The following is a 15,901-nucleotide window of genomic DNA, read 5'->3' as shown; positions in this document are numbered from 1 at the left end:
CGGCCGAGGAAGCGGAGGCCAAATTTCTACAACATAAGAACTGCATACGGTCGGAGCTGGCGACGCCTCGCTTAATCATGACAAACAGAAGAAGTAAATTTGCTTGCAGCAAAATTTCCGCTCTTCCACGTTCGCGATGTTGTTTGTTTTCAGCCTACACGCGCGTGTATATTTGACGTTTTCGCTGACCAAAACGTATGCCTGCGGTCGGCTCTGCGATCGTTGCGATTATATGAAAAACAGCCTTTTTTGCGATCGTCTGCGAGTGTTTGCGATCGGCGATCGTCTGCGATCATATGGAAACCAGCCTTTATATCAACTGATTTATGGATAATGTATTGCAGGTAATTATACATACAATACGTTGCTGTTTCACAAAACAAAACTGTATGACTGTAATAGATTGCAATGTCAAATTTACAGATAAATATGCTAACCAGTTACATGGATGTTAACTTCAATAAATATTCAAACGTTTCTTTTTTAAAATTCGTATGCACAGTATTTATATCCAGTAAAAACCGTATACAGGTGTTAAACAGATCTTCAAAAGTGGGGGCAGCTCTAGTGAAAACTATTACTAGTTTTAATTAGTGACTAGACTAAGACAGCAATAAGTGACAAGATTTTGTTGTTCGTTAATAGTTACCTTTCCCTGTGATTGGTTCACTCAATGGCGTCTGCATGTTCGCAAACAACCAAGATGTATCTCTACTAAACACCGTAACAGAGGATGCCAAAGTTGTCTGGAAGGTCTTCAATGAGAAGTAATTCTTACATAACATGTTACTGAGCTGTCTAATTTAAATGCTAGTACTGTCAAATCCCTTTATTGCAGACACCCTTGGGACTGCAAGTTAGTGTCTTTCATAAAGAGAGTCCATGAAAGCGGAAGTTGATTTCAGTCAAATTAACGTCTCTAATTTATTTTACTGGGGATTTAGCTGTTGTCCATATTATCGGAGTGTCCGTCATAGCGATCTGTTCGCAGGGTGAGAGTTGACTGTACACACAGAGTATGCATGGCAACCTCATCCAGGTTAAAATAGTTTTCCACCAAATAGCATATTTGGGCCTTTCATAGAAAGTATAAACGAAGGTTGTTGAAAAATGTGGTGTTACTTTTTTCATGGTCACTCTCATTTGCTGCATGTCCAGCAGATGACTTGCATTACATAGTTACAATTATTTGCAGGATCACCTTAATAATAGTTACTTCTGATGACAGCGCAAGCGACTTGCATCTAAACAGACTGTTGGAATTTGTCTTTAATTCCATGGTGAGTATTATGTTTAAGTCTGTTTAGAATAGAATTCCTCAATTTTTTAAATCCTTATAGAAATTTTGCTGTTAAATGCTAACAAATGTTATAACTATTGATGTGTTTCTCATTGGTTGGTGCCATTGTCCGTGTTCTTGCATTCTTGGCTGGATGGATGGAAACTCAGGAATCCCGACATGTTTACAGTTGCAGGATTTTAATGATACATGTTTCCACATTAGAGAAATGTAAAGTTAAATGTATTCCTGATCTGTAAATATTGTTTACTGGAAAACCTGAATTACCAAATTTTCGTCACGCTAGTAACGACATACAGTGTACGCTCAGCATGTATTTTTGTTCTGTTCCTTATTGTCCTCACGCCAAAATCAGCTATATTTTTACTTTTCTTGTCCCTTTGTAATCACTTGTTCCCTCTATGCTTATTGTTACACTGTAATTAGCTTCATTGTATACTCCTTGTACTGTATTTATTTCACACCCACCAGCAGGTTTTCTTTACTGAAGATAGATGAAGTTTTATCCAAAACGTGTACATGACTATAGAACTATAAAAATGCTGTAACTTTTATAAACAAAAACCTCTAAATTACCAAGTATAGCTTTTGGTTTATCTCCAGAGTCACTTGGTGTCTAAGTTTATGTTATATCAAGATTATACTGTATAGCAGCAAGAAAGGCTGATCAATGACAGGATTGGAGGAATATAACTGTTGACCAGCGTTATTTCATTCTGTCAGGTTTTATTATTAGGAATAGATGAGCTCACAACTATCAGGAATGTAGAACTCCTCAAAAGGGAGCTGCGGGTGAGTAAACATGAGATTTGTGATTTATTCGACCTCTTGTTAGTACTTGACATCAAGCTGTTTTCATTGACCAATCACAGTGAAGGATGTGACTGATTTTGCCGGGGCAAGTAGCAAATGTTTCTAGTCTTCAGCATCAAATTTCTCCTTGTAATATCAATGCTTGTTCAATCAATAAGGTCATGAGAATTAAGGATATGATCACCCAAGGTGACTTTTCTTGATATTTTAACAAACATTTTCCCAGTACTTTTATAAGAAAAGTATGGGAGAAGACAAGACAGTTTGTTCTCTGATATTACGGGTAACAGGAACCAGACCTTAAGCAATTGGTCACTGATGAGCACATACAACTGCACAATAATTTCTCCTTTTAAAAAACAGGTACAAATTACTTAACATGAAAATCTAGGATAGATGTGATGCATTGTAATAATATGTGAGTGTCTGGGTATATCTTATTGTTTCGTTCTTTTTTCAGTGTTGTTACAGTTTGATTGACAGCCTTCTGGAAGGCACAGATTTAACAGGAAACATAGCTCAAGCAGTTGATGTCATTCTTTGCCCTGATGTGTCCTTTCTGCAGGTTCAGTCCTTTAAAACCTATTACATAGAATGAAAAATAAATAAAAATAAATCACTTTATTTAAGTATCAATATATTTGGTGCAGAGCACTAATTGCATCATAGGGACATTTTCCAGATTGAATTTGAATTTAGAAGTGTTAGGTTTTGATGGGAGGGTAAAACTGGAGCATTCTGAGAAAAACCACTCGCAGCCAAGGACGATAATTCACAACAAAGTCAACCCACATATGACACCAAGTCCAGAAGTTGAACCCGGCGATATTGGTGGGAGGCAAGTGCTCTCACCACTGCACCATCCCTGCTCCCTGCCTTCCCTTTTGTTGTACTTTAAATTTGTTTTTTGTGGGAAAATTTTCAATGGAAAGTTTTCATTTATGTCTATAATGTAACTATAATTTAAATGTTTCGAGAAAGTGGCATGAGATTTGCCAACCAATCACAGCGCTTAGTAAAGCGAAACCGAAGCAAATGTGAATCACTTTCAACACTCAATTGAAAACCACACAAATTATACAGCATTTTTCTTCGTTTACAGGAATTTCTTGATGCCTTTGCAACAGCAGTTAATAGTGAGTTTGGATGTCTGCTTGTGATGGGCAAAGTGGCTGTGGCAACAGAACGTTGGTAAGCAACATGGATGTCCAGGCTAGCTTACTATGTAAACTCTTACAGCTGTACTGTAGTGTACATGTAAATATGCAACAAAGTTTGTCACATGACAATAAGGCTCTGAGCCAAAATAGACCTTCTTTTGGGTTATTTTAATTTCAAGGCAAAACACACTTCAGATGGTCTTGTCAAAAACGCTTCAATTGTTGAAAGATTATGAACAAAAAAGATATGCTAGTGCTGTTACACCCCTTACAAACAATGATTAGATTATCTTCTGCGCAAAGGCGTATTAATAATAATCAGTAATTTAGCAATCTCTGGACAAGCAAAATTTCTAACAATGGCTATGTTGTTTTAAGGACAGTACCTACTTTTGCTACTGCGCATGTTCTGTGCGCATACATTCTGTGCATCTTGTGATTCAATGCGATACTCGGGTTTCCTATGGATGGTCCTCAGTAAATTATACAGGGATATTTTTGCACGGTTTAAAAGTGGAGAAAGTAGAAATCAGCAAGTGCCCTTGGTATCCAAAATGAAAATTGGGGGGTAACCATGCATTTTTCAGAGAGAATAAAGCTTCAATTTGGAAAAAAAAATGCCATACGTCGCTTTGTATTTTACGGCTTTATAGAATAATTGTTGCTTAATTATCTCTAAAAAATGCGTGGTTACCCCCAATTTCTTTTTGGATTCCAATAGCCCTTGCTAAGATCTGCTTTTCCCACATAGTCATTAACCCCGCAAAATACTGTGGTATTAGTAGGCACTGTCCTTAAAATGTGACTTCTATTTCCTGTTGTCTCTTAGGTGGGAGTTAACAGGCCTGGAAACAGTGCTGTTATCATTTCTTGTTAGATCATTGCCACCTTGTTCTTCGCGAGATATCCCAGTGTATCTTCCTTATGGTAGTCCAAAGGTAATGATCAATAAATTATCACTCATAGCGTTATTCTATGAAGTTGTTTCAGTCACTGAAATACTTAACAATAATGATTTGCTAATACATAGACAGGCAAAATATCACAGTAAAATTAAATGCCACTATCATCACCTTTTGTTTGTCTTTTCAAATACGTAAGGATGGTGAATCCTTTTGCTACATCACATATGTTCTGTGTAGTTGAGGATAGTTCCAAGAAGTACAGGTTTCGTGAAGGATGGTGCCTAGTAGTACAAACTAAGGTGCCTTTGCACAGTTTATGACAACGTGGCAAAACCAGATCTTAGCAAGCATAATTGGAAACCCAAAAAAATTGGAGGTACAGGTAACTACCCATTTTTTGAAGATAATGAAGCTTAAATTTGGAAGAAAATGCCATACATTCTTATGTAATTTAAAGCTCTTTATAATCATTGTTGATTAATTATCTCTGAAAAATGTGTGGTTACCCTCAATTTTCTTTTTGGATTCCAAAAGCCCTTGCTAAGGTTTTCTCTTTCCACATACATGTAGTCATAAACCTCTCAAAAAAGTACTTCTGTATTAGGAGGCATCATCCTTGAGTCAAAATATATAAAATTGTTAAAAAGCATCCAATAGTCTGACTCTGTCTGTACATACTCTGATGTATCAATTATGTATTTGCAGGCCCAATCCAGACCAAAATTTTTACAGAAGCATTGTAAAAAATGAAAAATACAAAAACAATATAAATGTCCCTTTACTTGAGCTCATTCATTTACAATTTTTACCCTGCCTTTTAAATACATTACTCATATACATGTACATCAAACTCGACAGTACATGTGACTTCAAATAAGTACCAGAGGTCCATATAGGAGAAATTTCTCCCACTCAGTCTGATACAAAAATCCACCATTGCCGAACCTGTTCAAGACTATTTCTTGAAAATCTTTTCCATTGAAAGGTCTCGGCATTTTGTTAACTAAGTGCCAGGTGCTTGGACTAAACTTTACACTGAACCCGGCAATGTTACCTGAGTGTATAATGGCTTTGGGCAAAATTGTTTTCTCTATAACTACTGCACATTTTATATAAAAGTTCACCTCATTTAAAAGTTCTTGCCTGGTAAGATAACCAGCACGTGATTTGATACCTAGTAAACGTATAGCAACTTGCAACCAACATTGTCTTCAAGTTGAACATTTTAGAATTGAATCCAGGGCATTTTGTAATACTTTCATCTTTTTTCAGGTTCCTCACAGGCTTCTAACATTCCAAGTAAGTTAAAGTACTTTTTGTTTGATTTCAAACCAGGTATCTATATCCACTCATTAAAAACAGCAAAAAACAACAAATGTTTTTTAGGGACTCTACCTGAGTGTCCATGTTCTAGTGTAGTTATGTTGTGGTTAAACTTTGTTTTCAGTTTTGAAATTTCTTCAAACATGGTTCCAAATGTGTTTTATGTCTTGGCAAAGTTACATGCATTTTGAATTAACTGTGTTTCATAGAAGTGGCCTTTGAATATAAAATTGTACCGCTACATGAAAATATCATCTTGTAAATTATACAGGTAACAGTTTGTCTTATTTTGTTAATTAATGCACTGTCTTTTATTTTTTTGCAGCTCATTGAAGGTGTGGAGGTGTGTGTAATATGTGGGCCTAGGCCATCACTCCAGGACACCGAGACTAAGGTACAATACTTTAGGCTACAGCTCTGGGGCGACCTGCACCGTTTGCAACATCTTACATGGTTGGTGGAGAGGAGAAAAGAACAAACAACAGAACAATGCTTCTAGCCCTAAAAAACAATTTATTCTGCACCTACCCCATGCCTCCTAGTTGTGCTCAGTTAAAAATATCATCATTGTTAAGACAACTTCCAGCATGGTATCAAGTATACGTAACGGAAAAGGCACAAAACAAAGTCACACCATCTTTTTGTGACGTTTCAGCTTACTAGGACAAGCTGTTTCAACCATTGTGGTACTAGTCGTTGGCATCTTTGATATACCACTCAAGCACGACTGAGTTAAGCAAATAATGTTACTGAATACCAGGTAAAGCAGCCCATTACATAGAGTTTCTATTCAACACATTGCAAAACTTCGAATATAAGCCCCTCCAAAATGTGTTCATTCAACACATGTGGGCAGCTGAATAAAGCAAGGATTCTACTGCATGTCAGATAAAATAGCTGTTGCCATGGAGTTCACATTAAACATACTGCCAAAGTTTAGATAGAAGCTCCTCTGAAGAGTAGTCTCACCATCCCCCCCCCCCCCCCCAACCTCACACACACACACACACACACACATCAGTTAATTGGGGAAGGAGTTTGACAGGCATGCAATCCAATACGAATTTCTTTTTCAACTTTAAAACAGTTTTGAGAAGTTTGTTTTTTTTTTTTTTTTTTGGCATCTTTATGGTTAAAGTCACATCTTTGCTTTGTGAATGAATTTTTTATGTCTCGTGGTTGAAATGGACATTTGATTCAAAATGTCTAATTAATTTTAGTGAGCAGCACTAAACATGGTGTCAATTCTAAGTGCTGACTGTGCCACTTGAAAATGATGCATTTTTTCTCTGTGTAGTTCTTGGATCAGTACTGGAGACTTGCAGTAGACACACTGAAATCCAGCCGCAGGTCACACCCAAGAAATCTTCCTGCTGACATGGTTCTTGATAGTGGAATCTTAGGGTATGTTGCAACACTCCAACTTTGTGTTCACTGATAGATGATCAACAGGAGCATCATCATTGACATCAGATCACTCAGTTGTCTGTTTCTAAGATTCACTGATAGCCTGACAGCAGACTTAGGGAAATACAGCTCACTACTTTATTGACCCAGTTGTTCATACAATTTGTATCGTTGTTGAAATCAGTAGAAGTCCTCAAACTCCAAGGTTGAATTGTAAACTCAAAAAATTGCCAGGCATATACAGTGTATGTTCAGTTCAGTGGCTAGCATTGCATGATAATCGGATTGTGATTTTGTTGAAGGTTTTTGTTGGTGAATACAGATGAAAGGAAGTGCTTGTCAAGTGTGCATCCATTAGGAGTGATGACTGGTGTAGACCAGAGCAGCTCATCAGGTACAGTGCATCCCCAATATCAACTGAACATGTATATTCTCCTCACTGCCCTCCATATATTTCTTATGCTACTAGTTGGGAGATTTTGTCTAAAAATCAAGGCGTTTCATCTTTGGTGATCATTTCTTTATTCTCCTGACTTAAATGTTTAATCAAGCAGCAACATTGTAAGGAGAAAATAGATGTTGATCACCACTAGGTCTTAAAGGGTTAAGTGCTTGTAATAAATTATATTGAGATGTTTGTGTCGTCAGCTTTTTACTTTTTTGGAAATATGGCTGGAGATAGAGTGCAACATCACTCACCATCATTGTCATTGCAGATATGATACTAAAACAAGGAGATCCTTCTCCTTTAATATGGCAGCTGCATTGTTAGAACTTGAGCAAAATTTGCACAAAATACAGCTGTAGACCAATTTAGATATATAATGTTAAGATATTAACTTGGTAATGAGGCTTAGGGGAATAACCAAAGTCTATGAAAAATTTATTTTTTCACTGTACAAGCCTGTATCTTGCTAGAAGAAGAGAATGTCATTCTAGTCTATGAACAGTCCCATAGTGAGTAAGTGCAGAAATATTACCTTCCTCGTGGAGAGAAGAGGCAATTTTCTCATGCGCTCACACAGTTTTCATTCACTTAACTATGCCGAAGAAAAATATGTGACTGTTCGTAGTCTAATGTTATTGACGACCAGAAGGAACATATGAAGTTCACCCAATGATTGCTTTTTTTTTTCTACAGGAGGTGGAGTATCCACAGCTAAGAGAAAGTCCATCTTGGTGGCATTCTACAAGTCAGTAGTAGGAACATTGTTTCCACCCCAGGAGTCAGCCACATCTGTTCAAGGTATGGCCCATCCCCATATGCCCCCCCCCCCCTTCCTGTTCCATAGGGGGAGGGGTGAATTTTAAACAATAGGTCTGGAAAAAGGTCCCGGAAAATTGTGTATTTTGGTCTGAAATAGGGTAGCGTTTGAGAACAAAGTAGTGCAAAGTAGCAAAGTAGCAAAGTAGTTGTTTGAAAAACGAAAGTAGCGCTGGTCCAGCACTGCACTGTTGGTCCCGAGTTCATTGCTGGATGTGTGAGAAACAGTGTGGTATCTTCATACTGGTAGCAAAACAGACAGAACATTGGAAATTGGTGGGAAGCAGGGATGGCACAGTGGTGAGAGCACTCGCCTCCCACTAATGTGACCTGACATTCCCAGGCTCTACCTTATGTGGGTTGAGTTGTTGGTCCTTGTCCTTGTTCCAAGAGGTTTTTCTCCGGGTACTTCGGTTTTCCCCTCTCCTCAAAAACCAACATTTCCAAATTCAAATTTGATCTGGAATCTGAGGGCCAAAGGTTGGTCAGTCGTAACAGACTGTTAAGTGTCACCCTTGTTAAGCAAAGTTGACGCACTGGACATGGCAGTTTAAGTTGTTACACACCTAGAAGGTAAACAATTGTGCTAAGCATAACTGTGGTTCCTTTTAGGTGAACCTTCATGTGACTTGCACAACAGTCTCCCTCATCAAGCCATGGAAACTTACATGTGCAGTAGTGACCACAAGTGTTATGCAATAAGAAATGCAACACATGAACTGTTCCTACTCTTCTCTCCAGATGTTCCTAATTATGCTCTTGGGTAGGTTTATATTGTTTTACATAGCCTGATTAAAGGGAAAGTATCACGCGAATTTGATGTCATTTAAAAACCCAAAATTATTTGTCTGTCAACAGAAACAAAAAAATAATAATTTTCTAGCTTTGTTATAAATTATCACCCCAGTGCAATAAAACTGTCGAGACATATTAGGTCGGAATGGATTGAAACTTGAAAAATGTCGCGTGAAAATTAATGTTTTTCAAGTTCTCGCATTTTTGTTTCCAAAATGCGCTAGAAAAACATAACGAGTTGTTCCTTTCAAGAATTGAGTTGATTTCTTTTCTCTCGTTGTTCTAGAATTATTTTGTAACTAACTGAAGGTCTTATTTCACTATTTTTAACAAAAGAGGCCAAAAACCCCAATGACATTATTTTGTTATCTATCCTTTATCACGTAAAATGCGCCATTTGGAAGTGGAACAAAACGTGGCATGAAATTCCGTGTTTGTAAGGTAAATGACTGCAATTCACCATCACTTTCCATCCACGTAACCATGTAGTCACAAACATAGTGTTGAAGAACTTCGAGTTACTCCAAAATGATTCTGAGACTGGTACAATCAAGAAATCCACTGTGCGGAAAAAAGATAGCGGCTGTCCATTTTCCCATAATACCTTGCGAACCTAACACAGCCAATAGGCACATAGAAAGCCATATTTTTGGCGAAATTTGTCCCTGTACTAACGGCATTGCATATGCTAGGTTTGAAGTTTTTAGAACTTTACTCACAGGGAGCCGCACAAGCGGCGCGTCTGTTTGTATGTTCGAAATATAAAGAAATGTATGGGAATATTGAAGAGTCTTAATATCGTAAAATGTCTATGTCAAAGCTCAAAATAAACGTAAACCTACCTTAGTTGTTGTGTATTGTCGTTTCTGCGGCTCAAAATGGGGAATTTGAGCGATCTGGTGGATTTTGCGTTGACTGTTACTACACGTTATAAGAAGGAGAATTGATTGAGTAACTTGACGTGATTTGTTGTAGGTCTCTAGCCAGCAGCACACTTACTGTTCTAACAAAAGGCAAACTGGTTTGACCCAGGATGTACATGGTGTCGCAGTCCTTCCACAGCATCCACTGCAATTACAGCGCAGTAAGTAATGCTTGCCTAACTGTCACGTCTACGTTTTAAGGATCCTTTTGTTGGTCTTTGTTTCTTTTGTTGCGGGGCAGATATTTGACTCAACTATCTGCCTTTGGGTCTCCGAGGATAGGTCCGATCCAGAATAGCACCATCACGCCTACTTCTTCGTTTCCACTCCCCCACTGCAGAACCACAATTTCCTAACTAGTTAGAAACTAACTCCCTTATCTACCTCAGTGTTATTAGACAGATGTTTCATGTGTGGATGCTAACGTAGCAGAATCCACAAATCACATGTTCAGTTGTCAAATCTGCACATTTTCACTTGCCGAGACGTGTTTATGTATCCACTTCAGTGGCAGTCCGACGATCCTCTGGCATGCTGGGAGTTAAGAAGCATGCCTCACTTCCAAGCAAAGAGGTAAAACAGACGCCAAATTTATTGACTTGCATTTCTGTCGTTTGTAGGTGATGGCAGTTTCGACAATAGGCTGCTCGTGTTACACATTCAGCAAAGACGGACGGACGGGCGGACGGAATGAGGATGGCGATGGCAACAAAGTCGATCTATTTTTTGATAAGTGTTCTTCTAAGAGATCAAGTAGCTTCCCACACAGTTGTTGTTGTTGTTGTTATTGTTTGTGGAAAGGAGGATAATGCGACTACCTAAAAACAACTGCGTGGGAAACTAAGTGATCTATGAAGGAAATAGCAGATCTGTGAACAGGTTACTTCAATCATCAAGCATGCATCATTTTCCTTTAGAACATATCAAGCCATCTTTTATATAGTTGTAGTAATTAACCTTCTGTTACTGTCTTTTTCTGCTTTTTACGCGCAATTGAAACCTTTTCGAGCTGAGGCAAACATATGAAAAAAATATTAAAAATATTAGCTTCAAGAGAATCCTGGATAGTGACATGATTTTAAGTCGTGCCCTTCCTTTACGTGATACTTAAAACAACGTCGCTACATTTGGATTTAGAGAATGGTTTGTAAATAGTATATTTATTTTATGACGTTTTGTAAATAATTTAAAATAAAGATATTTTGTTAGGAAAACAAGTGTGCAAGGCCTTACAAAATCTTCTTCTCTTTTGTAACTGTATAATTGTTAAAATCGGAAGGCCTTCGTGGCTCTTGCTCTGTCATTCTATTTCCAGAATAGGAGTGAACGTAGTAGAATCCACAAATCGTTTAGTCCCAGAGTCAAAATGTGGGTTACGAGCAGGCAGATCAACAATGGATATGATTTTCTCCCTACGTCAGCTCCAGCAGAAGTGGATGATGACCCTCTACATCGCATTCCTAGACTTGACGAAGGTTTTCGATCTTATGAACAGGGGTGGACTGTACAAACTGTTGTAGAAGATTGGCTGCCCACCAACATTGCTGAGAATTGTCACTTCCTTTCTTGAGGATATGCCCAGTGCCGTTTGTTTCAACGGTGGAACGTCTTAAGATTCCCCAGTGAGCAGCGGGCCGCAGCATGGCTACGAGTATCTGGCTAGACGCAAGAACCGACCAGAAGCTCTTTACCATCGCACGGTACCGTTGCAATACCAAAGTCAAGGAGGTCCTCTTTGGATAACAGCTTTGATGCAGCACTGATGTCACTCTTCAGCGTCTGGTAGACTACCTGTCCAACACCTGCAGGGAGATCGGACCGACCATCAGCCTGAGAAAGATGGACATCAAATAGAAGAAAGATCCTCCCAGTTAGTACGCAACTAAAGCAGTTGCGAAAAGAAAGCCTGAAAAAAATATTCAGGCTTGAACGGCATTCGAACCCATGACCTCTGCAAGGCCGGTCCATAATATACTACGAGGATCTTTCTTCTATTTGATCTTTCATCCGCAGTTCAAAATATATCTTTCATATATTTACTTTCATTAAAGATAAACATCCTGACTCAAGCTCCGACTCCTTGCCAGCCATCACCATCAACGTTCATCCCCTTGAGGTGGTGGACAACTTCACCTACCTTGCCTCCACCATCTCCAGCACTCTGAACCTTGATGCAGAGGTGAACATCAGAATTGCCAAGGCTGCGTCTTTCATGGCCCAACTGAATGAGAGGGTCGGCGCAACGACCACCAGGCAGTGAACACCAAACTACGCGTCTACCACGCCTGTGTTCTCAGCTTTCTTTTGTACAGCAGAGAAGCATGGACTACATACGCAAGTCAGGAGAACAGCTTCCATCTTCGGTGTCTCAGGCGCATCTTGCACATTCGGTGGCAGGACAGGGTGACCAACACAAAGGTGCTAGATCGTGAAGGCATCCCCAACATGTTTGCTCTGCTGAGCTCTCGTCGTGTCAGATGGCTAGGCCACAAACGACGGATAGAACCCGGACGCATCCCAGAGGGCCTCTATATGGTCAGCAGTAGTAGTTTAAGAAAGAGAAGTTCTCCTTCTTATATATGAACAGTCAACGGCGAACTCAAACTCCTTCAAAATCGCTCAAAAAACCGCTTTTGAAGTAAAAGGACGACTATATACCACAGATAAGGTAATTCAACGTTTATTTATCATTGATTTATATACATAGTTAGCGATATATCGCTATAGGTGAAGCAAACGGTAAATCCAGTGCATTTACTATATAATAACAATCGGCTACACAGACACATTGTGTGGGCCCCCTATGTTCGAATGTAACGCCAGTAGTGTCAGCGCTTCTTCAGTTTTCCCATTAAAAAATCAGGATGGAAAAGTAAAATGTTCATTGAAATCCGGTGGATTTGTGGCCCATGAAAATCTGGACGTCATCAACATGGCAATTCGAAAACAAACTGCTTCAAAGCTTGCGGCCGGTAATAAACCAACTGCTTCGGTGTGTTTTGTGAATGAACAAAGTCGAATTCACGGGAGCAAGAGGAGTGCTCGAACTGTTGACACCGTTAGGAAAAGAGTTGCTGTGACTGCTGTGGCCTCCCACTCAATGCTCCAGAGAGGATATCTGAACAAGCTGTTAGTTGTTCACCCGAAGGGCGAGCGTTGTAATTTCTGAGGCTTTCTTCACTGCGGTGAGCGGAGGTGGCCATGATGCGGTGTGATGGAACTTGCACAGAAAATGTAAAGATCTTGTAAGCTTATTTATTTGTGTATTCGCGAGCTAATTAAATTTTTACTTCTCTCAATTTTTTGTTTGATCTTTTTGTACGAGAATATAGCTATCGAGCGTTTACGGGACCTTTTAACACTGTTTTTAAGCTTGTGACATTTTTACATCTTTCGTTCTAAAACTTGAGCTGTTCATTTATGCTATCTTTGGTGTTTATCGTCTCTGCCTTCGATGTAATCTCGACCATTTCGGTGGCTGACATGTTTGCAAATCTCTGTTTGTTTATATTTCTACTTGGCTCTGTGTTTTAGTCGCTAGTTCTTCGGAAACTTCACTTTCAATCACCGTGTTATTTGTAGTGTTTTTTTACCTTGTATGCGCACAGGATGGTCTACCTCCATTGAAGCTAAAAGCTCGTTTACGTTTTCTACGTTATAAAAGACGTCTGGATTGAAAAATTATAGTAATAATAAAAAAATAAAACCGAGAGAGAAGTCCAGGAATTTCACAAACGGGCCGATGGCGTGACACCGTTGCTCCTTGCATCTGTACTCTGATAAAGCACGCTGTTTCAACCAATCAGCGCGCGCGTTATATCGAAATTTTATTATAAAGTTAATTAAAGACCCTAAAAAGTCGTCCGCGATGGAAACAGTTGCGAAACCTGCACCAGGCAGTAAGATTATGTGAGGTATATTAAGGAAGGGCGTTTAGTTGAGAGAGAAGTTGCAGTTTCGTTTGCTGTCGACATCACAAATGCCCATAAAATGCTCAATCATGCTGCACTGTGCTTGAGCTATTTTCCTTTTTAACAGACCCCCGGTTGTTGTGGGTAGTGCACTGTATAGTGTTCTACTCACTATGTCGCCGGGGCATGTAAGAGCGAGTGAGGGAGTTTCCGTAAACAAAGAGGTCCGTAGTGCGTGCACAGCACAACCCACATGTAATGCGTACCATTTTTTTTTTTATTTTACAGCTGCTCAGGCCCCGTCCACACTGAGGCGTTTCCATAAGTCTCCAGTTTCATCTCCAGCAAAGCAAAATATTTTCGTCCATCTCAGGTGATCAACGCTGTTAAATAGTTTTGATGTCGGGGCGTTTGGGATAAAGAGTGCCTCTAAAAATGTAACTTCAATTTTATCAAACTTGAAATTGTCTCATTTATATAATTCGCGAACAGCTCGTTTCTCCGGCTGAGACAGTTTGTCTTAGCCATACATTCAACGCGCTGTAAAACCAACTTTCAAATCATGTAAAACTATAAAAACACTGCAATTCGAGATACATTTTACTCTTCAAGACTATAATTCAGTCGTTTGCCGCATGAAATTACATCAAATTGTTCAATTTTGTATGGCAAATTCAAAGTGCGCGTTTTGTAGTTCCGTCAGCACATTACTCACAAAAAATTTCGGACGATTTTAAATTCGGACAAAAATAGCGTCCGAAAATAAAACCGTCCGAAATTTTTAAGCGTCCGAAATTTTAAGCCTCCGAAATTTTTACAGTATATTATAAAACTTTAAAAGTACTTTCTGGGCGACGGCATCACATATTCAAAGCCAATATACCTGATATGGCTAGAATTCGGATTAGGCGGCTTTGCTCAGTCGTTCTTTTTATCACTGGAAAGGAAAATATTTGAGACACTGTTTGAGGCATAAGCTTGATTGAGTTTGTGTTATTTTCTCGTTGGTGTATCCGGCTGTAAAACCTTGAAAGTACAGTAAAACTATCATTTTTACAGATTTTATTTCAGTCTAATTCATGTTTTTTAGTCATAAATTTACTTTAGTCATGTTTCAGCGCAGTGTCCGAAATGTTTGTCCGAAATTTGTCCGAAATGAGGGAAAAAGTGTCCGAAAATTAAACGTCCGAAATAAAACGTCCGAAATTTTTTGCAAGTAATGTACATGTTTTGAACGTTGATTTTACAGTGCGTCCAACGTGTGGCGAAGACGAGATATTTTATTCTTCCTGTTTATGTTTCTCTAACTCATTTCTACTCTCGTATTTTCTATAATTCGTCTAGTGCGATTTGGATGTCGTGTTGTATTCACGTCGGGTTTGCTAATGGAAACAGCTGAAAGCGGTAAACTTTCTACCGACTTGGCAGAAATTGGCCTTAAATCATTCAACTTCAGACGGCTGTGGTCATAATTTGAGGCAAATAAAACAACTGTTATGACAAGACAAATTAAACTTATAAAGAAGACACTGATAAAACGTTTCGTTTGGCATTTTGTGTTGTAGCCCGAATCCAAATTACAAAGCGCTTGACAACTTGTCTCCAACAAGGTGTTTTTCTTTTGTAAGAAATTTATGGGTGTGGAATACAAGCACGGTGAATGTCCTGTCTTTAAATAACGAATCATGTAAACTGTACTAAAGAAAGGATAAGACGACTTTTCTGTTTAGGGCAGTTTTGTATATTCTCTAATACGAAATCGCAATTGTCAGATCTTCATCAAATTTAGTCCGTGGGTCGCTTTAACTGTTGATAATTATACCTACGCGAGCGTTTAGTTAAAAGCGACAATTTTCAGACAAGTCTTTAAATAACCAAAGTATAGAAGCAGCTGTACCTTACTAAAACAACAATTTAAGTTTCCGCTCGCTTAAAGTTATCGTCAGTTTCTTCTCTCCTTCGAAGAAGCTCTAGCCATCGCAAAGCTTTTTTCCGCCATACTGGTAAGCAGTGTAGAGGAAACGCAAGAAGACCAAGAGGATTTAGTGAGGTAAACAGCTCAGTGCAATTTTTGTCTTTTTTGAAACTTGTAGCAGGGCT

At 38.8% G+C, this 15,901-nt stretch overlaps 1 protein-coding gene across 2 annotated transcripts in view; it reads left to right on the top strand.

Moving 5' to 3' along the window:
• The window catches only part of LOC146482486 (protein fuzzy homolog), a 46,492-nt gene that overhangs the window by 3,358 nt on the left and 27,233 nt on the right, over positions 1-15,901 (top strand). Inside the window, exons 3-16 of one of the 2 annotated variants that reach the window (XM_085106956.1) lie at positions 646-767; positions 1,196-1,280; positions 2,024-2,092; positions 2,574-2,678; positions 3,216-3,304; positions 4,103-4,211; positions 5,451-5,477; positions 5,827-5,895; positions 6,799-6,905; positions 7,211-7,302; positions 8,050-8,154; positions 8,785-8,935; positions 9,943-10,051; positions 10,511-14,174. In XM_085106956.1, the coding sequence (XP_084963082.1) occupies positions 646-767; positions 1,196-1,280; positions 2,024-2,092; positions 2,574-2,678; positions 3,216-3,304; positions 4,103-4,211; positions 5,451-5,477; positions 5,827-5,895; positions 6,799-6,905; positions 7,211-7,302; positions 8,050-8,154; positions 8,785-8,935; positions 9,943-9,994 (1,182 nt within the window). In that variant the 3' untranslated portion in view covers positions 9,995-10,051; positions 10,511-14,174. Of the gene's footprint in view, positions 1-645; positions 768-1,195; positions 1,281-2,023; positions 2,093-2,573; positions 2,679-3,215; positions 3,305-4,102; positions 4,212-5,450; positions 5,478-5,826; positions 5,896-6,798; positions 6,906-7,210; positions 7,303-8,049; positions 8,155-8,784; positions 8,936-9,942; positions 10,052-10,510; positions 14,175-15,901 lie in introns of those variants that run through there. The other variant, XM_085106957.1, reaches the window with a different exon arrangement.

The sequence above is a fragment of the Pavona decussata genome, unplaced genomic scaffold, assembly GCF_977016875.1.
Source record: "Pavona decussata unplaced genomic scaffold, jaPavDecu1.1 SCAFFOLD_45, whole genome shotgun sequence".
Lineage (NCBI taxonomy): Eukaryota > Metazoa > Cnidaria > Anthozoa > Scleractinia > Agariciidae > Pavona > Pavona decussata.
This window is presented reverse-complemented; position numbering and strand designations above follow the sequence as displayed.